The sequence below is a fragment of the Conger conger genome, chromosome 2 (genome assembly GCF_963514075.1).
Source record: "Conger conger chromosome 2, fConCon1.1, whole genome shotgun sequence".
NCBI lineage: Eukaryota > Metazoa > Chordata > Actinopteri > Anguilliformes > Congridae > Conger > Conger conger.
The window spans coordinates 82,589,211-82,610,819 of NC_083761.1; the positions used below are offsets into that span (position 1 = coordinate 82,589,211).

Below are 21,609 nucleotides of genomic sequence, written 5' to 3' on the forward strand. Positions count from 1 at the left end.
GAAACCACCCCGCTCTCCTGGCCCGAGCCCCACGCCGTCGCCCTGCGTCAAGGTGGAGCCGCCCCCCTGCCCCACCTCCGACACCCCCAAAAAGAGGAGCAGAGCGGCGCCCCGAAAACGCCTTGAGGACAACAGCTGACCCCGGCAGCGTGCTCCCCGCACGCCAGGCCACAGCTCCTCCACAGCTCAGCACACGGCTCAGTTCATAGTTCAGAGGTCAGAGTTCATACTTACACTACACAGCTCAGTTCGTAGTTCAGAGGTCAGAGTTCATACTTACAGTGCACAGCTCAGTTCATCGTTCAAAGGCCAGAGTTCAAAGTTTGGCCAAAAACCCTTGTGTCCTTGGAAATCACTTTCAAAACTTGAAACAGTCCTATTTGTTTTCCAGTAATGGTAATACATGGACTTTTCTTCTGGCGTTAGCTTGCCAGCTTCATGTTTTTACCATGACATTGAGAATGGTTAATGCTGAAAATCACCTTGACTTGCTGGAATTCTCTGCTAGTTGCATTCACTAGATACTGTATCTGGTCTGCACAGATGCAAAGTGTTGTTAAAGTAATGGGTTTCAGAAGTTATTCCGCCCATCTGAAATTCCAACTTCAAAGTAGCCAAGGCTGTTTCAGCGATTAACGAACCCGTGAAAATCGTAAGCCAGCATTATATTGAACGCAAATTACCTGATTTGAGTCTTTGGGGGAAATGTAACCGTGTGTGAATGGTTAAACTAAATGTTCTGCGTGCATTCTGTTAGAAAAACACTACTACTGTACTTTATAGTGATATATGGGATAAAAACGTACAGAAATATATTCACTGTAAACTTTTATATTCAATAAAATTTTATAGTAAACTATCACTTTGATTTGTTTCTTGAATATATAAGTAATGTTGTGTAACGCTATCTAAGTTGTGAATTGCTGCAGTAAACTTGTATAAAGAGCTCGCATGCGTAATATAATCAACGGAAGTCCCTCGTCTGGATAATAACGTGTGCTAAATGCCGAAACGATGTATTTATTTTAGGAATTCCAACAGATACCTGTATTTCCATATATAGTCCGCTTGGTGGCAGAAGAGAGCGTCAACAAATCGAGCGGGACTGCTGAATTTGTTTGTGTTGTTTTGTTTTTCTTCTCTTTTCTTAAAAACCAGTTTGACATTAACTATGAACATAATGTTCGCATGCCCTGACCTGCAAGGCACTGTCATTTGCAGATGCTAAACCGTGTTCAGTCAAAGACTTTTGCATTCGTGGAATGCAAATCCATTGCTGCGCGCTTCCATTCAGCTTGTGCATTGAAGTCATAAGTACACTTATTTATCAATAGAGCTTATTTCACCGTTGTTGACCCAACCCACGCTATGACGCCATTGCCTTGCGCGTCGTATTGTTTCGGTGATACAGTAGGTGAATGGAATCCCCCATCAGCTGATTGTGTCCTCTGGCCGCAAGACCAGTTCTGCTGGTTGCTCTAAACGCTGCGTCAGCCATCTGCTGTCATCGGTCTGTTCAAGGAGCTGATTTCCACCTACACCGTTGTCAAAGGCAACCGCAACACAGGTGTGGAGAACGTCTTGACAACAAAACCGCCATACATCTAAGCAGGGCCGGTTTCACAGACACAGTTTAAGCCTAGTCAGAGACTAAGTTCTATTTTGAATAAATATAATAATTTTCCAAACAAGTTCAATTCAGTCCCGGACTAAGCTTAATCTGTTAAATCAGCCGCTAATGTTGTTATGTAGGCTATTTGGTCCTTGGTTTATTGTGTTGCAGCCTATTTGAACTGCACAGTAAAAAGCCCAGTGTCAAATCGACTCTTATGAGTCCATATGAGTCCAACTGGGACCATATATACGCTACTCTATAAGAGTTGGTTTAACACTGAACAGTTTACTGTGCAGTCTCCGTTAATCTGACGTCGGTCAAAGCTTCTTTGATATATCCAATAAAGCTTTCTCACCACTCTGCCTTCCATAATAGATGTGAACTTTACTGTACCTTTTGATGTTGGTCACCTATTGATATTCTGGACTTGAATTGATATTCTATTCTATGGCATCAAGTTCCCTCCATCGTCACCCGTTTAGATGAACCCCAGAGAATACGTTTTATTATTTAGCTTTCATCACTCTGTCTAGCTAAATGATTCGATTTATGGTGCATAAATGGGCTTAATGTGAACGGATAAGCGAGTTACCGGGGTTTAGATTCGTTAGTCTAAGCACAGTAAATTGAGTCAGTACATTTATCAAAATTGTAAGTAACCTGTAGTAGTTACAGGAAAAGAGCGGATGGGGAGATACTCGTCAGTCCTCGTTGCAGTCTAATCCGCGACCAGTTATCTCAATGCCACCTGCCTGGTGTCGAACGGAGCGTGACCTGTCATTATTAGTATATGCAAACGAGTCGTTTCCTTGATTGGCCACTGTGAAGTTACACACTGTCCCTGCAGCGTTCGGGACCGGGTAAAGATACAGGAGCCGCCACCTCGTATGGTTTGATGGTGAAACGATCTCGTTCCAACGTATTTATTTCGAGGGCGGTGCTGTTGCATTGCAAGCGGGACTGGGAACGCGCTGGAGCTCTAATTGATTCCCAGTTTTCCAAAGCAGTCGGGACGGACGTAGCCTAGCTACTGCACGAGAGTGGAAATTGTTGCACTCTCCGCTCCAGTGTCGTGCCGGAGCGTCTCGCGGATAACACCAACTCAAATCCCAGGACGGAAAAAAACAGGAACAGCCACTTCATAACATCGACAACAAAATCCAACGGGTGGACTGGGACTTGTTGACTTGTTATTGGGCGCCCGTTTGATCCAGTCTTTTAAATGCCTATTTTCGGAAGGCAATCGCGTGCATTGCAATTCCATTGAACAGACTGACAGCCCTTGTTAAAACGCGGGGGTGTGTGTACCGATCCGTCGCTTTTATTCCAGTTAGATTTGTATAGAGGCTTATTTGCATGTTCACGTTCGTTCGAATGCGTGGAAAGGCGCAACAGGTTTAGAAATGTGCTGTTCAAAGAGAGGGTGGCTGCCAAGTTTAATAGAAAATTAAACTTGTTTTTCTGAATTTGGGATAGGACTTACTGTTGTTGTTGTTGTTGTTGTTGTTGTTTTCTTTAAAAGAAAACCCCCCCAACATTTCCAAATTAATGAGACATACCGAAATGGCAAAAGAACTGAAACCAAGGCTTTGTGTGATGGCAAAGGACGACGGCGGGTACGGGTTTCACTTGCACGGAGAGAAGGGAAAGAGCGGACAGTTTATCCGCAAAGTGGAGCCCGGTTCCTCCGCCGAGGCTGCGGGTCTGCGCGCGGGGGACAGGGTGGTGGAGGTGAACGGCGAGAACGTGGAGCGAGACACGCACCACCAGGTAAGTGAAACAACGCTGACGCGCGGCGACGCCGTTTAGCCTTGTGACATTCAGTCTTTCGCTCTATTTTAAAGTGTCTCGTTTGTACGTCGCTGAGATGTAATTCAGGGCAATGCACAATGTGGCAAAAGCCAAGTCTTGCTCAGAGCTCCACTGCGCGCATGTCAGAAACCGACTTTCCTCCATAATGTTTAGTTTTGCACTTCCAACGCACAGTTCGGTTTGTTAGAAATCAATAGGCCTATGCAAAGCAAAATCCATAATATGGATTTGCCGAAGACTGGTTGTCCATGATTCGTGTTCTGCCTGAATGAAAATATAATAACAGCATAATAAGACGCTCTTCAGAACGCCAGCCCTGAGCGGATGCGGATGTTCTGTTGCGCAACCCGTGTCCCCGCCGAGCTTGCCACTGTTTTAAAACAAACTTGAACTGTGTTTCTCATGGCCTTTTATTGTAATGTATCGTGGCATATTTAGAAGCATCCCACTGAGCTTCAGCGCAAGATCCGGGGTGTACCCATCACCGGTCCAGGAGAGCCACCTGGTCTGCAAGGTTTTTGTTTCCATCTTAAAACTATCGACCATTTCAGACCGAAGAAACCGGGTCAGATAAGATGTAATTAAGCTCTTTAATCGATCCGGCGAGAGTGCGGCGTAATGATGGAAGCTAGCAGACCGCGCGGCTCTCCGGGATCAGGGTCGGGGACCTCCGCGCAAGGCGTCGCTGAAATAGCTCCCTCCGCTGGGGAAGCCTGTGGTGAGCTTAATCATGGAGCTTAGTTAGCACAGCCCAGGGAGGGAGAGCTGCGGTCTGCAGGACATTACCCATTTCATCGCTACACTGCCAAAACTGAAACGTATGACAATCTCAACATGCATTTTGGTCATAACTTTGGTGAATGAGCTGAGAAAGTTTGATTTGTTTTGACTGACTAACTAACAAACTTAAATTCTAACTTAAAATAAGCTTTTTTCTACTTCTTGCAGTGCATCTTGCAGTGCATCTAGTAGGTTAAGTCTATGCCCTCCGCCAAGCTCGTTGCAGCGCGCCTGCAACTGTTCTTGCTCTTGTGAGAGTGGCCTAAAATACAAAAAAACAAGGTGTAAATAATTAAGTGCGTTGACATTTTTATGACTGTTCGTCAAAGCAAAACAAATGTAGAATTTCTAGTCCATTCATAGATGAAAGAGATTTGTGTTTCTCGCGTATGTGTTACGGTACATTTTTATGATCCAAAACAGCTTTACTCCGCTCGGTTACCGCACGTCACATTACCCCGTTCCCAGTGTTGAAATTTCCTGTCAAATACAGAGTTCCCCATACCGTCCTGCGAGCGAATGTTTAGTGTTCCGTGTGTCCAGATCTTGTGTTAGCAGCTGCATGTTGAGAGGACACGACCCAGCTAATGATACCCAAGTGCAGTCGCTGTTATGGAGGTCCAAGCACACAACACCAGACCAAATTACAGTATTACTGCCAAAATTTCAGCAGGGAGCAGCTGAATCTCTTTACCACAGACTCCTGCTGTCGTTCTCTACTGTAGAGAGTCTCGCCCCTCCACTCTTGTAAAGCTGAAGCCCTTTTCTTTACTTTATTTTATAGTACAAATTGAGAATCTGCTAAATGGAGATGTTGCAGTTGTTATGAGTTCTTTCTCTGACATCTGCATGAGGGTTTTGGAGAAAGCAAGGCCCAGCAGTAAGCAGGATGCTCTCTGTTTAATGGTCTCTGAAGAATCACAGGAATTCCTTGTGTTGAACTCTGAACATCAGCCAGAAGTCCATAGCTGAACTTGGAAGGAAGGCAGAGGGGATAGAATCCATCCCTTTGGAATAACGTTTTTCCAGTTTGGTCCGTCCTCCTCGTTGCAGGGTTGTTGTTGCGTCTCTTCCAAAAATCCCGTCACTTCTCTGTGCTACAATCTGTCAGTTCTCTGTTATATGTGGGGGTTTCTATCTCAGCTAAACATTTTTTTTTACTCTATAAATCAAACTAATTTTCAATTTCAGCTTCTTTTATTAGCATGCCAAAATAAAGAGCGCTCATATTGCAAGTTCTGTTCCCCTAAAAAAATTCAATATGGAGTTAGAAATAAATCTGAGATTAAAAAAAGAGGTGAGCATGTTAAAATAAGAAAAATAAAAGTCCCATCTCTTAGCCACAGAGTGCTGGCTCCCACTGAGATTTAAACGGCTCGCTGTATCAAACGCTCCCAAACAGGTTTAAAAGCGGGACCTAATGAGCGCTTAAACGGCAGGTGTGTCTGTTCCTCGCCAGCGTCTTCGTGTCTCCTGGCGCCTGGGAACTTTCCGGATGTTCTCACACGCCGCCGCCTCCGTTCTGCCTAACCGCGCTCAAACCGCCTCGGCCTAGCGTCTCCGAAGCTCCGGGGGTCCGAGCTGAGACCCCCGTCCCCTCAGGAACCCCACAGCTGTGATTTGGGGGAGTTGATGTGCACAGTTAAAGAGCTCGGCATTGACATTGGTACAAGGAGTACATTACATTACATTACATTACATTACGTTACGTTACGTTACGTTACATTACATTACATTACGTTACATGAATGGCATTTGGCAGACGCTCTTATCCAGAGCGACGTACAGTTGATTAGACTAAGCAGGAGACAATCCTCCCCTGGAGCAATGCAGGGTTAAGGGGCCTTGGTCAAGGGCCCAACGGCTGTGTGGATCTTATTGTGGCTACACCGGGATTCGAACCACCGACCTTGCGGGTCCCAGTCCTTTACCTTAACCACTACGCTACAGGCCACTACAGTACTGTATTCTTGCTGCTCCTTTGAGTTGAAAAGCTTAGGAGAACGCTAATGCATCCCAGTTAGTACACTCTCAGAAATAAAGGCACCGAAAATGCTTGCCAATGAGGCAGTACATTAAGTTGTACCCCTACCGAGCAATATCTAATTTATTTGTACCTTTTTTGCTTGGAAAACGTACTCATTTGTCCCCAAAGTGAACATTACTTTCAGTACTTTCTGGTTACATAAGGGAAATTTGATCCTTGAAGAACAAAAATGTTCCTCCACTTATTTCTGAGAGTGTAGATCTGCCAGTGAGATGTGAGAGTATTTTGCAAGGAAAAAGTCTTTAGACACCTGAGCCAGAAATAGCTGTGAAGCATGTAACCATCAAAACAAACAAAAAAAAGGGCAGCCTGTAGCGTAGTGGTTAAGGTGCATGACTGGGACCTGTAGCGTAGTGGTTAAGGTACATGACTGGGACCTGTAGCGTAGTGGTTAAGGTACATGACTGGGACCTGTAGCATAGTGGTTAAGGTACATGACTGGGGCCTGTAGCGTAGTGGTTAAGGTACATGACTGGGACCTGTAGCGTAGTGGTTAAGGTACATGACTGGGACCTGTAGCGTAGTGGTTAAGGTACATGACTGGGACCTGTAGCGTAGTGGTTAAGGTACATGACTGGGACCTGTAGCGTAGTGGTTAAGGTACATGACTGGGACCTGTAGCGTAGTGGTTAAGGTACATGACTGGGGCCTGTAGCGTAGTGGTTAAGGTTCATGACTGGGACCTGTAGCATAGTGGTTAAGGTACATGACTGGGACCTGTAGCATAGTGGTTAAGGTACATGACTGGGACCTGTAGCCTAGTGGTTAAGGTACATGACTGGGACCTGTAGCGTAGTGGTTAAGGTACATGACTGGGACCTGTAGCGTAGTGGTTAAGGTACATGACTGGGACCTGTAGCGTAGTGGTTAAGGTACATGACGGGGACCTGTAGCGTAGTGGTTAAGGTACATGACTGGGACCTGTAGCGTAGTGGCTAAGGTACATGACTGGGACCTGTAGCGTAGTGGTTAAGGTACATGACTGGGACCTGTAGCGTAGTGGTTAAGGTACATGACTGGGACCTGTAGCGTAGTGGTTAAGGTACATGACTGGGACCTGTAGCGTAGTGGTTAAGGTACATGACTGGGACCTGTAGCATAGTGGTTAAGGTATGTGACTGGGACACGCAAGTTTGGTGGTTCAATCCCTGGTGTAGCCACAATAAAGATCCGCACAGCCGTTGGGCCCTTGAGCTAGGCCCTTTAACCCTTAACCCTGCATTGCTCCAGGGGAGGATTGTCTCCTGCTTAGTCTAATCAACTGTATGTCACTCTGGATAAGAGCGTCTGCCAAATGGCAATAATGTAAAAAAAAAAAAAGGAAGAAAATGAGAGGGGCACACACTAAACGTAGTGTAGATATGCTCCCCACTGAATTTCCTAGTTGGCGCACATCGGGTTCCGGCAGCGAATGCTCCTAAAATGGCCGCCCTGTCGAGCCCTGCCGAGCCTCTTCCTGCGCGCTCGCCCTGTTCTCAGGTGGTCCAGCGGATCAAGGGCGTGCAGACGGAGACCCGGCTGCTGGTGGTGGACGCCGAGACGGACGCCTACCTGCGGAGCCTCCGGCTCACCTGCACGGAGGAGATGGCCACCGCCACGCCCGCGGCCACGCCCGCCGCCGCCCCCGCCAGGAAGCAGAACGGCTCGCTGTCCAAGGCCGTCTCGCTGGACCCCAAACACGGCAAGAGGCCGCCCTCGGGCAACGGCAAGCAGGTAGGCCCCCTCTGGACCGACCACACGATAATAACAATAATAATAATAATACACTTTATTTAAACTCGATAGCATCATAGGTTTTGCTTGGAAAGAGTACTAATTTGTACCCAAAGAGAACATTGCTGTACTGTCAGGGTACATCTGGGAGATTTGATCCATGGAAGAACATAAGTGTACCACCACTGGCACTGTATTTCTGAGAGTGTAGGTCCGTCCATGAGATCTGAGAGTGTTTTGTGATGAGAAGTGTTCTCAAAAAGGTCTTAAAGCCCTTGTGCTCAAAACCGAAGCGTGAAGCGTGTAACCATCAAAACAAGCTCAACGAATGAATTGGGCTCACACTCAAAATGTCTTAATTGTAAAGAAAACTTGGATTCTTCATTCCTTTATTAATATCAGCAGCTCTTGGCATCACACTGATATTAATAAGTCAACGATTAATACATCAGTTAACTGGTGAATTAATAATACGTCAGTAATGATCCACGGGTAGTAAGAGAAACAACGGTATCCACTCATTCCAGAGTGTGAGGGCTCTATGCTGTATGTAAAATGCTAAAATGCTAACACGGCGGAAAGAGTTTGTGACAGGCTCAGTTTAAAAGGTGGCAGGTTTAGCTTCAGGCAGCAGGTTTAGTTTTAGCTGCGGCTCGCTATCCCCAGTGCTTACCGTGAGTAAGTGCGGACGTTTGAGTCAACGTCGTGACAGACTGAAGCTTCCCAGTACCTATGTTTAGGTTTTTTTTGGCACGAGGCCTCCCACAGCATAGCAACGCATAAAGTCATAAAAGTGGGCTCGGTCAGCAGGAGATATCCACCAAGTGTTCCCTACCCCAGGCCTGAAGAGCTTTTAACTGCCCAATCAACCCAGGAGACAACTGTTAAAAAGTTTGGAGAAGAACCAGCCCTCCCTCCATCAGAACCGTGTTAAACAGAATTCCAGACAGACGGCCCCATCTCCATAGCAGCTCTACACTGAAACAGTGACAGAGGACAGAGGAGGAACATTTTTGTTCTTCAAGGATCAAATTTCCCAAATGTCCCCTGAAAGTACAGTAATGTTCTCTTCGGGTACAAATGAGTACGCTTTCCAAGCAAAAAAGGTACTTATATATTGCTGGCCAGGACGACAATTCTATCCACCTATACTGCGTAGAATTGTACCTCTGAGAGTGTAACAGTATGATTGGATTTCATTTTGGGAAATCCAACTTACCCAGACTTATATGAGATTTCGTTTTCATTTCTGTACATTGACTGGCTCGGTTTCCGTGTTAGCATAATGTGTTAGCTTAGCCTTGACTTGAAGACTTTAAAGCCTATAGGAGTCAGACCAGGTACCGTGTGTATTTTAATTTAAGGGGTGGGTTTCAGCTCATTGAGTGAGTCGTCGTTGGATGAAAAGGAATTTCGGAGAAAATGATACCCTTGGGAGTGTGCAGCGAGACGTTTGTCCCGCACTGTGCTGCAGAGGGCAGAGTGCGGCTCGTCTGCGGGGTCTGGAGGGAAGCAGCCCGGCTGATTACTTCAGCAGTGCTCATTTCCGTCATTGGGAAAAACAGGGAGAGGTGCTCTTGGGGTGTAAGGAAGATGAAGTGCAGTGTTTTTGTTTTCCCTTGAAGACCAGTCTTTTTGATTTGTTTTGGGATTTGCGTGTGTGTGTGCGCACGTGTGCATGCTAGTGCGTGTGTGTGTGTGTACGTGTAGCAGTGTGTGTGTGTGTGTGTGTATGTGTGTGTGTATGTGTATAGCAGTGTGTGTATGTGTGTGTGTGTGTGTGTGAGTGTGTGTGTAGCAGTGTGCGTGTGAGTGTGTGTGTAGCAGTGTGTGTGTGTGTGTGTGTGTAGCAGTGTGTGTGTGTGTAGCAGTGTGTGTGTGTAGCCGTGTGTGTGTGTGTGTGTGTGTGTGTGTAGCCGTGTGTGTGTGTGTGTGTGTGTGTGTAGCAGTGTGTGTGTGAGTGTATGTGTGTAGCAGTGTGTGTGTGAGTGTATGTGTGTAGCAGTGTGTGTGTGTGTGTGTGTGTGTGTAGCCGTGTGTGTTTGTGTGTAGCAGTGTGTGTGTGTGTGTGTATGTGTGTATGTGTGTAGCCGTGTGTGAGTGTGTCTGATTCCCAGTTGACAGGCGTCAGAGTGGAAGGCAGCCTCAGGCTCCGTTGGCCAGTGAAAGGCAGCCTCAGGCTCCGTTGGCCAGTGAAAGGCAGCCTGAGGCTCTGTTGGCCAATGAAAGGCAGCCTCAGGCTCCGTTGGCCAGTGAAAGGCAGCCTGAGGCTCTGTTGGCCAGTGAAAGGCAGCCTCAGGCTCCGTTGGCCAGTGAAAGGCAGCCTCAGGCTCCGTTGGCCAGTGAAAGGCAGCCTGAGGCTCCGTTGGCCAGTGAAAGGCAGCCTCAGGCTCCGTTGGCCAGTGAAAGGCAGCCTGAGGCTCTGTTGGCCAATGAAAGGCAGCCTCAGGCTCCGTTGGCCAGTGAAAGGCAGCCTGAGGCTCTGTTGGCCAGTGAAAGGCAGCCTGAGGCTCCGTTGGCCAGTGAAAGGCAGCCTCAGGCTCTGTTGGCCAGTGAAAGGCAGCCTCAGGCTCCGTTGGCCAATGAAAGGCAGCCTCAGGCTCCGTTGGCCAGTGAAAGGCAGCCTCAGGCTCTGTTGGCCAATGAAAGGCAGCCTCAGGCTCCGTTGGCCAATGAAAGGCAGCCTGAGGCTCCGTTGGCCAGTGAAAAGCAGCCTCAGGCTCCGTTGGCCAGTGAAAGGCAGCCTCAGGCTCCGTTGGCCAGTGAAAGGCAGCCTCAGGCTCTGTTGGCCAGTGAAAGGCAGCCTCAGGCTCTGTTGGCCAATGAAAGGCAGCCTGAGGCTCTGTTGGCCAGTGAAAGGCAGCCTCAGGCTCCGTTGGCCAATGAAAGGCAGCCTCAGGCTCTGTTGGCCAGTGAAAGGCAGCCTCAGGCTCTGTTGGCCAATGAAAGGCAGCCTCAGGCTCTGTTGGCCAGTGAAAGGCAGCCTCAGGCTCCGTTGGCCAGTGAAAGGCAGCCTCAGGCTCCGTTGGCCAGTGGATCACTGCTCATCTTGCAGAGTGTCAGAGCGCGGAGCCACTGGGGGAGGCGTGAGAGGCCTCCGAAATCTGTCCAGAATCTTCCGTGACTAAAAAGCGGAGGGACTTGGCTCAGCGGAGGCCAGGAGAGGCGTTCAGCCCAGCAATGCTTACCTTTTCCTCCCACTGAAGTGCACCTACGATACGATACGATACTATGAACTTTATTGTCCCGCTCAGGGAAATTTGTCTTGGACTCTGCGATGCGTCATGAATGCCTTGACAGTCACAATGACAACAAACAATACATCCTCAGCCATAACAGCATCAACAATTACATAACAGTATTGCACATATATAGTAGGGCACCTACTGCTCAGTTTGCCTGAAAGCTAAATTGCCTAATCGAATCGCTAAATATTAGCATATTAGTAGATTATGTTGTATTAGTCAGAGTGTTGATCTGGGATCAGTTTGGCTGGTTAGGTGTTAGTGAGTGAGGGTTAGGATATTTTTTTTTCATGTAAATGTGGGTCCTGGTTGATTGTCGATTGTCGAGTGTCTTTGATCCATCCCTGTTTTGGGACATTCAGAAGGCCAGACACATTCAGATCATCTAAAACCTGGGGCTTGAACAGGGGCTCTGTGGACCTGGGATGGGGGGGGGGGGGGGGGTTCCCCATCATGGGGCCTTAGAGTCTGGGTCTGGGTGAGAGGGGGGGGGGGGGGGGGGGGTCTCTGATCTAAAACAAATATAAACACGGGGCACTATCCCGCCACACACACGACTGTGCTGGACCCTTCTGCTCTGTGGAGGAGCGTTGTGTTCCCCTGCAGCCAAGGTCACCCAAGGTTACCCAAGGTCAAGGGGCACAGGGGGCTCGACCCCTGGGCCCAGCCCTCAACCGTTGCCATGACAGCCTGGGGGGGGGGGGGGAAGGAGGGGGGTCTGAACTTCCTGTCTCTCTTCTGGGAGGGATTCAGGAGCCCATTGTTCTCTGTGAACTTCTGCTCACGTTCAGATGTATATTTCCCCCCCACCCCCCCCCCCCCCCCTCTCTCTCCTGGGGAAAACTCACCGGAGGCCATTTTGAACTTTGAACGCCCACGCGTTGTCCTGATAATCCTGTATCTGAGAGTGTGTGTGTGTGTGTGTGTGTGTGTGTGAGTATGAGTGTGTGTGTGTGTGTGCGGGGGGGTGTGTATGCGGGTGTGTGTGTGTGTGTGTGCAGGGGTGTGTGTATGCGGGTGTGTGTGTGTGTGTGTGTGTATGTGGGTGTGTGTGTGTGCAGGGGTGTGTACGCGGGGGGGGTGTGGGGGTGGGCTGTGGGATATATGACACCTGTGGGTTCTTTTTGCCTGTATGTTAGTTGTATGTTAATTGCATCTCTCTCTCTCTCTCTCCCTCTCTACCTATGAAGCGTTATCATTGCCCAGGTGGTTAATTGGACACAGGGCTTCATAGTCATGCGTGACTATGAAGGCGGCGTTGTGTTTTCTCCGGGGCGTTGTGTTTTCTCAAAGCAAACAGCATATCGTCGTGCGGCTGACCAGGGCGCACAGGAAGCCACAGAGAGCAGCCCCCTCACTGCCCTGGCCCTCTGCCCTTGCATCACAGTTATTCAGCTACTTACAGTTGATTAGACTAAGCAAGGGACGATCTCCCCCTGGAGCAATGTCTGGTTAAGGCCCTTGCTCAAGGGCCAAACAGCTGCACGGATCTTATTGTGGCCACACTGGGGCTTGAACCACCAACCTTCCGGGTGCCAGTCAAGCAGTCTGGGCACTAGGCGACAGGCTTCCCTTAAAGAAAATCGTGGGCCGGTTTCACGAGCACAGACGAAGACTACATTGAGTTTCGCATGGAGAATCTCCATTCAGAATTGAATTTAGTCTGTCCTTAATTTGCATCTGTGAACCTGGCCCCAAACATTCCATTCCATTCATCATGTTCCGTCAAGTAGGGAAGTGGGATTGTGGCATTTACACAACTGTGTAAAGACTTCCAAAACAAAAGAAAAAGGAAAAAAAAAAAATAAATTGGCCCAATTTCACAGACGCAGATTAAGCCTAGTCCTGGACTACATTGAGGTTCGTATGGAGAATCTCCATTCAGCATTGAACTTAGTCCAGGACCAAATCTGTGTCTGTGAAACTGGCGCCTGTAAGTTCTGCTGCCTTACATCTTCCCCCCCCCCCCCCCCCCCCCAGCAGCAGCTGAGGGGCAGTATGGAGGCAGCGCTCCAGAGGATTTGGGAAGTGGTCCCTCCTGAGCGCTACCCTCTGGCGGCACGGCGTGTTCCCGGCCGTCAGCGTGGAATCGGTGCGCTGGCGCTTCCGTGACCGAGACTTTCCCTTACGTCTGCCTCTCCTGGCGCCGGCTCGCCACGGTCAATACCCTTTTGTAAGGGCCTGCTGCTGGCTAAAAGAGCGTCCGCTAAATCACCGAATTGTGAATGGGAAATTGTTTCGCTTAAGTGGCGTGTCTCCCGGTGGCTGTTTTGTCTCTGACTCACCAGCTGGGCAGTGCCCTCGGAAACCATCTGCTCACCGGTCTGAGGGCTCATTCACGCGCCTCCTCTCTGAACCACATCTGACCCGCCGGGTTAAGCTCCGACGGAGCCGGCCCTCCCTGGGTAAACTCCGCGGCGTTTATCCGCGCGCGCCCTGGCCTTCGGCAGGTGGGTCCGTGTCCAATGCGCGCCTCTGGGCCGGGATGGGAGCGGTCCATTGTAGGGCCGGAGCGTCACATTCAGCGAGGATTAGGCTTGGGCGAATCCCTTTCTGTGTGTGAACAGAACACGCCAAACCAAACTACCCCACCTGTCCCAGAGCGTGGTTCTGTGCAGAATTACAGTGCGCCATTGTGATGCTCTCAGCTGTGACAGGTGCGCTCTCAGAAATACAGTGAAACCCTGAAAGTGCAGTAATGTTCTGTTTGGGTACAAATAAGTTTGTTTTCTCAAGTAAAAATGGTACAAATGGATAATATATCGCTGGTTAGGGGTACCATTTTATGTACTTATAGAGTACCGCCCCAGCAGCAAGCATTTGTACCTTTTTAGGCACTTTTCGTACCTGTATTTCTGAGAGTGTGTAAAACCCTATGAAGCCACGGTGTTCCTTTCAGTGCTCATCGTTCCCGCTACATGATCCTTCGGGTGCGTAGCAGGACTGTTTGTGTACCCAGCAGAGAGTAGCTGATTTCAGACGAGGCTCTCAGCGACCTGTGTCGTGTCGGAGGTTTGTCGCGGTCTCTTGCACAATGAGCTGTTGTGCGTCCTGTTTGGGGAGGTGAGCTGGGAGCAGCAGCCCTGCGGGGGGGGTGACACACGCACCTGTCCCAGGTGTGACACCGCTGTGGGGCTCACCTGTTCCATAGGGGGGAGGGGGGGGAAGGCTTGGTCGAGGTCCTGTTTTTTTCCACGGTTCCCGGTGTTAGAATTTTTACTTTCTCACACCTGACGAGGGCGGTTGGCGGTTGAGGGATCCAGGCCTTCCGTTCCTACCCGCCGCCAAACCCGCCACTTCCCACAATGCACTGCACCACACCGCACTGTCACTGTGCGTTCACTCACCTTTGGCTGTGTGTTCAAAACCGCATACTACTCGTACTGATTTCCACAAGTAGTGCGCTTAGTGTTCGGTTTCGAACACTCACACAGGAGTGGACCCTCCACCTGTCAGACCAGGTGTGGCCCCTGAGTATGGCATCGCAGGGTCCCAGGAGGGGGAGGCGGGGGCCCTGGCGGTGGGGCCCTGGCGGGGTTCGCGTCGCGGTTCCCCGCTCAGCTCCGCATTCCGTTCCGGCACATTCCGCAGCTCTCCCTCTCCCTCTCCTCTCCTCTCCGCTCCTCTGCGGTCTGTTTGCCTTCTCTCCCCTCGTCGTTGCCGTTAGCGTCGCCGCACGGTTTCGGCTGTTTACCCTGAAAACAGAGACGTGAAAGCCAGAGTGTAGCGCGGGGAGGTGCTGCTCCCGGGCGGGCTGTGTAAACACCGCTCAGGTCACGTGACGCGCCGGCGGTCCAGGCCTCACCAGGAAGCGGGGGTTTGCGGGCTTGCGGGTTTTCGCGCGTTGACGTGCGAGCCGGCGGCCATCTCGTGACTGCCCCTCGGGGATTCCTATGTTTGGACTGTGTGACAAGACAACAAAAGTCCTCATCATCGTGTCAGGCCCCGTCCCTGGTTAAGCGGGAGGCGTTTTTCTTTTCTTTGTCTGTAGTTGTTTGCTCAGTTTTTTTCTCACCACTTTGTGTTTCTCCAAAAAAAACGGTTTGTGTGGCCCTGGCAACCCTGATCCCAGCCGCCCACACCAGCGCATCTCCGGCGCAGCACGCACACCCACGGTCCCACAATGCACCACTGCGCAGCAGCTGCACGCGGCCCTGAGAGAGGCTGGGTGCTTTTTTGTTCTTTTTCTCGTTCACGAGTCCTCTCTCCACTTGTACTTTTTATTCCTCGAGTATCGAATGCTTTTTAAAAAAAAACTATGACCACCCCCACAGTATGATCCTTATTGTCCGTTGCAGTAGATATCTCTTCTACCAGTTCCGTCACTGCCAGTCGCGGTGGACGCATTAACTCGAAAGCGACGCGCGACGGTCACCCATTAAATCCTGTTTTTCTATAAAATGATCAAGTCTTTGCACAAACAGTTTGACAGCGCTGATGTTCGGCCGCTATTAATCCGCTATAACCGGAGGAGGGGTAAAAGCCCTGCACTGAGAAACAGGATTTTGGTACAAGGGGTGAGGGGTCAGGGGTCAGGGGTCACATTTGTGTAAATAAGCGGGTCTCTTCACAGGAAGCCACAGTCCCCCCGGGCCGAGGAGCCGGGAGGAAGGGGGGGGTCGGGGGTCAGGGGGGAAGGGTCAGGGTAGCCGGGGCGGGTGGGGGTGTGGGGGGCAGGGGAGCCCAGATGGGCAGCACAGAGGAGGGGGGTGTTTGAGTGTTTGAGGGGTGTCGGTCACCCCCCCGGCAGTGACGGATAGACACCGTTAAAGATATAAATATAAAGATATTCCGCAGCCGGCACCATATTTTCCTCTGGCCCATTTTCCGTGTCAGACCGCTGGGCTCTGGTGATGAGGTTTTCTTTCCTACGGTTCTCCCTCTATGAGTGGGGAGGGGGGGGGGTGTGAGGGTGTTATTTTCTGTTTTTGTTTCTTGCTGTGGGACAGGCCGTCGTGAGCATGCACAGCAGTGGGGGCGTTTCGGGCGGGGTGGGTAGTGGGTACTCCCTGCTTCTGGAGGGGATTCTGGTGTCCCTCCCTCAGACGGGTAAAATCTTTTCACACACCCCCCCCCCCCTCCTCCTCTAGCCAGTGGTCTGCCAGATGTGAGGGTCCAGATGTAAGACCCCCACCCCCCCTTCTCGAGAGATCGGGACAGCTGAGGAATGTGTGCCCTTTAAGGGGGCTTACAGCAAATTCTGCTGGGAAAAATGCGTGAAAAAGCAGACGTGTGTGTGTGTGTGTGTGTGTGTGTGTGTGTAAGAGAGAGTAAGATGAACGCTTAGTGGGGACTGATCAATAGGGCATCCCCGAGGAATGCTGAGGTAGCAAGATTTGACATTTTCGTGACGCCATGCCAGGGGCAGCATTGTGATTGGTCAGAGGTGGGAGGTTCCTCTCCAGGGGGATTGTGATTGGACAAGGGAGGAAGCTTCCTCTCCAGGGGGATTGTGATTGGTCAGAGGAGGAAGGTTCCTATCCCGGGGGATTGTGATTGGCCGGGAGGAAGGTTCCTCTCCATGTGCATTCTGATTGGTCAGAGGAGGAAGGTTCCTCTCCAGGGGGATTGTGATTGGACAAGGGAGGAAGCTTCCTCGCCAGGGGCATTGTGATTGGTCAGTGGAGGAAGGTTGAGGCAGGCTGTAGCTCCAGGCCCCGGCTGCAGAAACGCGCTCTGTCACCCACGCGCAGGCCTCAGGCACCGAGACCGAGTCTGAGGGAGGACACCAGCGGCCCTGCGTAACCGCGGTGATATAACGGCGGAGTTTAAATAGAGCTGAGCGCCGCCCGCCCGCCCACTCCCGCTGAGCACTGCTCCCCTCCCCCCTCCCCCCTCTCACACGCCTCCCCTCTCCCCCCTCCCCCCTCTCACACGCCTCCCCTCTCCCCCCTCTCACACACCTCCCCCCCCCCCCTCTCACACGCCGCTGTGGTCCCCGTCTTTTGGGGGATCAGTCTCACTGATTCTGGGCCAGTCGTACACAAGTGTACAGAGCCACTGGATGTGTGCCCCATTGGGCTGTTCCCAGATCAGTAGGCCATTGAGTTGCAGCCCTATCAATGCCAGCGGGTCCAACCAGTACAGTAACTGGGATTTGAGTGGGAAAGGGCTCTCTCTCTCTTTCCCTCCCACATCACTGCACTGCTGCTGAACTCCACCAGCAAACCCAATCCGCTCAGTTCTCGCGCTGGTGCCCTGTCGCCGTGGTTGCGTAGAGCGCTGGTGCCCTGTCGCCGTGGTTGCGCAGAGCGCTGGTGCCCTGTCGCCGTGGTTGCGCAGAGCGCTGGTGCCCTGTCGCCGTGGTTATGTAGAGCGCAGGTGCCCTGTCGCCGTGGTTATGTAGAGCGTAGGTGCCCTGTCGCCGTGGTTACGTAGAGCGCAGGTGCCCCGTCGCCGTGGTTGCGCAGAGCGTAGGTGCCCTGTCGCCGTGGTAGCGCAGAGCGTAGGTGCCCTGTCGCCGTGGTTGCGCAGAGCGTAGGTGACCTGTCGCCGTGGTTGCGCAGAGCGTAGGTGCCCTGTCGCCGTGGTTGCGCAGAGCGTAGGTGCCCTGTCGCCGTGGTTGCGCAGAGCGTAGGTGCCCTGTTGCCGTGGTTGCGCAGAGCACTGGTGACCTGTCGCCGTGGTTGCGCAGAGCGTAGGTGCCCTGTCGCCGTGGTTGCGCAGAGCGTAGGTGCCCTGTCGCCGTGGTTGCGCAGAGCGTAGGTGCCCTGTCGCCGTGGTTGCGCAGAGCGCTGGTGCCCTGTCGCCGTGGTTGCGCAGAGCGCTGGTGCCCTGTCGCCGTGGTTACGCAGAGCGCTGGTGCCCTGTCGCCGTGGTTGCGCAGAGTGCTGGTGCCCTGTCGCCGTGGTTGCGCAGAGCGTAGGTGCCCCGTCGCCGTGGTTGCGCAGAGCACTGGTGCCCTGTTGCCGTGGTTGCGCAGAGCGTAGGTGCCCTGTCGCCGTGGTTGCGCAGAGCGTAGGTGCCCTGTCGCCGTGGTTGCGCAGAGCGCTGGTGCCCTGTCGCCGTGGTTGCGCAGAGCGCTGGTGCCCTGTCGCCGTGGTTGCGCAGAGCACTGGTGCCCTGTCGCCGTGGTTGCGCAGAGCGCTGGTGCCCTGTCGCCGTGGTAGCGCAGAGCGTAGGTGCGCTGTCGCCGTGGTTGCGCAGAGCGCTGGTGCCCTGTCGCCGTGGTTGCGCAGAGCGCTGGTGCCCTGTTGCCGTGGTTGCGCAGAGCGTAGGTGCCCTGTCGCCGTGGTTGCGCAGAGCGTAGGTGCCCTGTCGCCGTGGTTGCGCAGAGCGTAGGTGCCCTGTCGCCGTGGTTACGCAGAGCGCTGGTGCCCTGTTGCCGTGGTTGCACAGAGCACTGGTGACCCGTCGCCGTGGTTGCGCAGAGCGCTGGTGTGGCAGTCGGAGCCCCTGGGCAGGCCCCCTCGCTCCGTGACTCAGCCCATCAGCGCAGGGCAGGGGGACGCCTGCGTCCTGGAGATAACAGGGGTGTGGCAGCGTGTGATGTCACCCTCACACGGGGGGCCCCTACAGGACAGAGAGGGGAAGGGGTGGTGTACGGTGGGGGAGGTTAAGGAACCGCTACAGGAACGGCTTGCTTTAATGTTTTCTGGGGTTTTTTTCTGGGCTGCTGAAACTTCCCTTACTTATCTGTATCTGTATCTGTTTACGTAATATTGTGTGCCCGTTTTCTCGCTCTCCCCCCGTCTCCCTCCCTCTCTCTCCCTCTCTCTCTCTCTCGCACTCTCTACCATTCGAACGGGAGAGAGATAGAGATACTTCCAGAAAATGCTTGTTTTTACTTCTCTTTTTCTGTTGGAAAAAATATTGCTGTATATTACATGCCCCTCTCTCTAGTGACTGGAGTTGCAGGCTTGGATGGAATTAGGAGCTGCCCACACAGCCAGTACAGAGCTAGCTTTAGAAAGCCATACACTGGGCTTGGAGCGGTGCGATCGATGTTCACGAACATATATTTAAGTTTCGTAATTTCGCTCGATCGTTCGTTCGATCGTCCGTTACCCCCCCAGGGGCTTGGCACAGTGTCTCGTTCTTCACCTGTCATTTTAATTCGTGGAGAAGTCACGCAGCAATGTGCTTCAACTTGCTGCGGTTACTGTGAGACTCTGTGGTGATTGCTCAACAAGAACAATAACACTGGGAAAACAAAAGTAAAACGGCTCCTAGTTCTGGGAAGTACCGGGATATAAAGTCAGTAAACTAATATCTGTGGGCCGGGATGTTGCAGTGATCGGGAACGTTTCCCTGGGACTCCCTCTGTCCCTCTGGTTTCCAAGTTTCCCACTGGGACTTTCCATTGTCCGCTGGTGGTGAAACAGGGAGTTGGGGGTTCGTCTTGACTCTTCAGAGTTTATAAATTTAATGAATTTCCATAATGTGTTCATTAGCGATATTTTAAGACTGCTGGCTCATGCTGTAATGGAGTGTGTTCAGTGTATTCAGCTGCAACACAGTGTCGTTGTGACAGTTTATTTACAAGCTATATAAATGCCAACCGTTTACCATTTACCATTTGAATTGGCCTTCCCAGCTTTTTCCTTTTAAAGCTGCTTTGCAGAACACTTAACCTTAAATTATCCGGTCACAATCCAGCGGTGTAAAAGAATTCAATGTAACATTTAAAGATGAATAAGAGAGTATGCTAAGCGTGAAGATGACCTTTCTTGGGTTGGCTACCGCTTGTACCTTTTTGAGCCTCTTGTGGGTCAGAACTTTATGGTAGTTAAATGGCTCTAGTGGGGTCTGAACTTTATGATAGTCACAGTGGCTCTAATGGATTACAACTCTATGGTAGTCGTGATTACTCAAGTGGGTCAGAACTCTATGGTAGTCGTGATGGCTCCAGTGGTGTTTGAACTTCATGATAATCACCGTCGACTGAAGTCAGTCGGAAACCCCATGCTAGTCGCAGTGGCTCTCGTGGATTGGAACTCCGTGGTAGTCACGGTGGCTCTAGTGGCTCCAGGACTCTATGGTGGCTGCGGGCCCCACTGGTCTCTGGGCAGGGCCCGTGTGGTAGTGCACAGGGCCGGGTCCTCCAGGGCTCCTGGCGCCGGGGCCCCAGTGTGAGCAGCAGCGCCTTTCCTGCGCGGCGCACTGAGAACAGGGAGTGACCCTTCTTCCTGCCTCGTCGTGTTCCCATAGCAGCACATACAGTAGACCCCCCCCCCCCCTCTCCCCTCCTCCTCCTCCCCCCAACCCACACACTACCACCACCACCACCCGCGCAAGAAAATCAGTCTTTAATCTGTCCCCTCTGTCAGCACACACACGCACACGCACGCACACGCGCACAGAGGACTCTTATCTTCAGCCGATACACTCCTCGGCTGCTGCTGCACCTGCGAGCGAACGGCGCTATGCTCACGGAAGCCATGCCTCAGGTAAGGCCGTTTTCTGGGTTATCGGGTTTTTTGGGAGGCTGTCGTTCCCTCTCTGTTTTCTCATCTTGAGGAGCGGTCGGGGTTAGCGGAGGAGCTGGGCGAAGCAGCGTCTTTGGGGAGGGGATCTGTGTTAGCGTTGCGCTAAAAACACACCGGCAGTGTTCGTTTAACACTACGCAGAGTTCATATGTGTCAGTGAGGGTTCACATGTACTCACGGTGAAATCTCCCATCACCCGGGAGGATTCAGCACTGAACATGTTACTTTTAAAACAGCAGGAGGAAGACCGTATCTGTGATTGCGACGGTGGATTCTCTGGTGGTCTGACGGTGGTTGTTATGGTAATTCGGGTCGGAGGATCCAGCGTTGTTGTATGAGGAATGACCCAGGGTGGCGTTGAGGCCGTTTGAGACGGGGTTGCCGGCGGTTGTGGGCAGTTTGGAGCCACATCTGGGCCATGGGAGTGATCTTTAATCTGGCTCCAGGATGATGCTGCCTAACGTCCACAAACCTGAAACAGAGTTAACTTTATCGCCTGTGCCCCTGCTCTCTCTGCATTCTGTATTTGTGGGGTTCATTTGTGGGGTTCATGCACACAAGCTGCTGGGTGGAGAGGTTCGCCCTGTGCCTCTGGAAGTCATTGTTTGACATTATACTTGGATGGCAAAAACATGTTGTAGTGAAAATTTTTTCTAACATATTGTTATTTCTTTTTATTGAATGTCCCTTGTAGTGTAGGTTTTAGCATAGTAGAATATGTGGTTCTTCAGACTTGAATTGAATGAACTGTTGAGTCCTGGGAAGCTATACGTACAGGGCAGAAAGAATCTTTGTCTCATTGTTTGGTCGCAAAAGGAAACAGCTATTGTCACGAACAATGTTGTTGGATACCTGCATTTCAGTAATCGTTGATGTAATGAAAGGGTATTTTTAGCGGGACTGCTGATCTGCTGAAAAGTCTTTGTCTTTACTTCTGTGCCAGTGAGAAATACAGGAGTCTGTGTTCAT

The 21,609-nt window shown here is 51.3% G+C and overlaps 2 protein-coding genes across 5 annotated transcripts in view; both read left to right on the forward strand.

The window, feature by feature from the left end:
• Positions 1-859, forward strand: part of nthl1 (nth-like DNA glycosylase 1) — a 7,552-nt gene extending 6,693 nt beyond the window's left edge. For all 4 annotated transcript variants that reach the window (XM_061222949.1, XM_061222946.1, XM_061222947.1 and 1 more), the window contains one exon: positions 1-859. This exon is cut by the window's left edge and continues 162 nt beyond it. In XM_061222949.1, the coding sequence (XP_061078933.1) occupies positions 1-139 (139 nt within the window). In that variant the 3' untranslated portion in view covers positions 140-859.
• Positions 860-2,428: 1,569 nt separating this feature from the next.
• LOC133122971 (Na(+)/H(+) exchange regulatory cofactor NHE-RF2-like) overlaps positions 2,429-21,609 on the forward strand; it is a 44,662-nt gene continuing 25,481 nt past the window's right edge. Inside the window, exons 1-2 of the mRNA XM_061233269.1 lie at positions 2,429-3,385; positions 7,734-7,967. Of these exons, the coding sequence (XP_061089253.1) occupies positions 3,164-3,385; positions 7,734-7,967 (456 nt within the window). The 5' untranslated portion in view covers positions 2,429-3,163. The remainder of the gene's footprint in view (positions 3,386-7,733; positions 7,968-21,609) is intronic.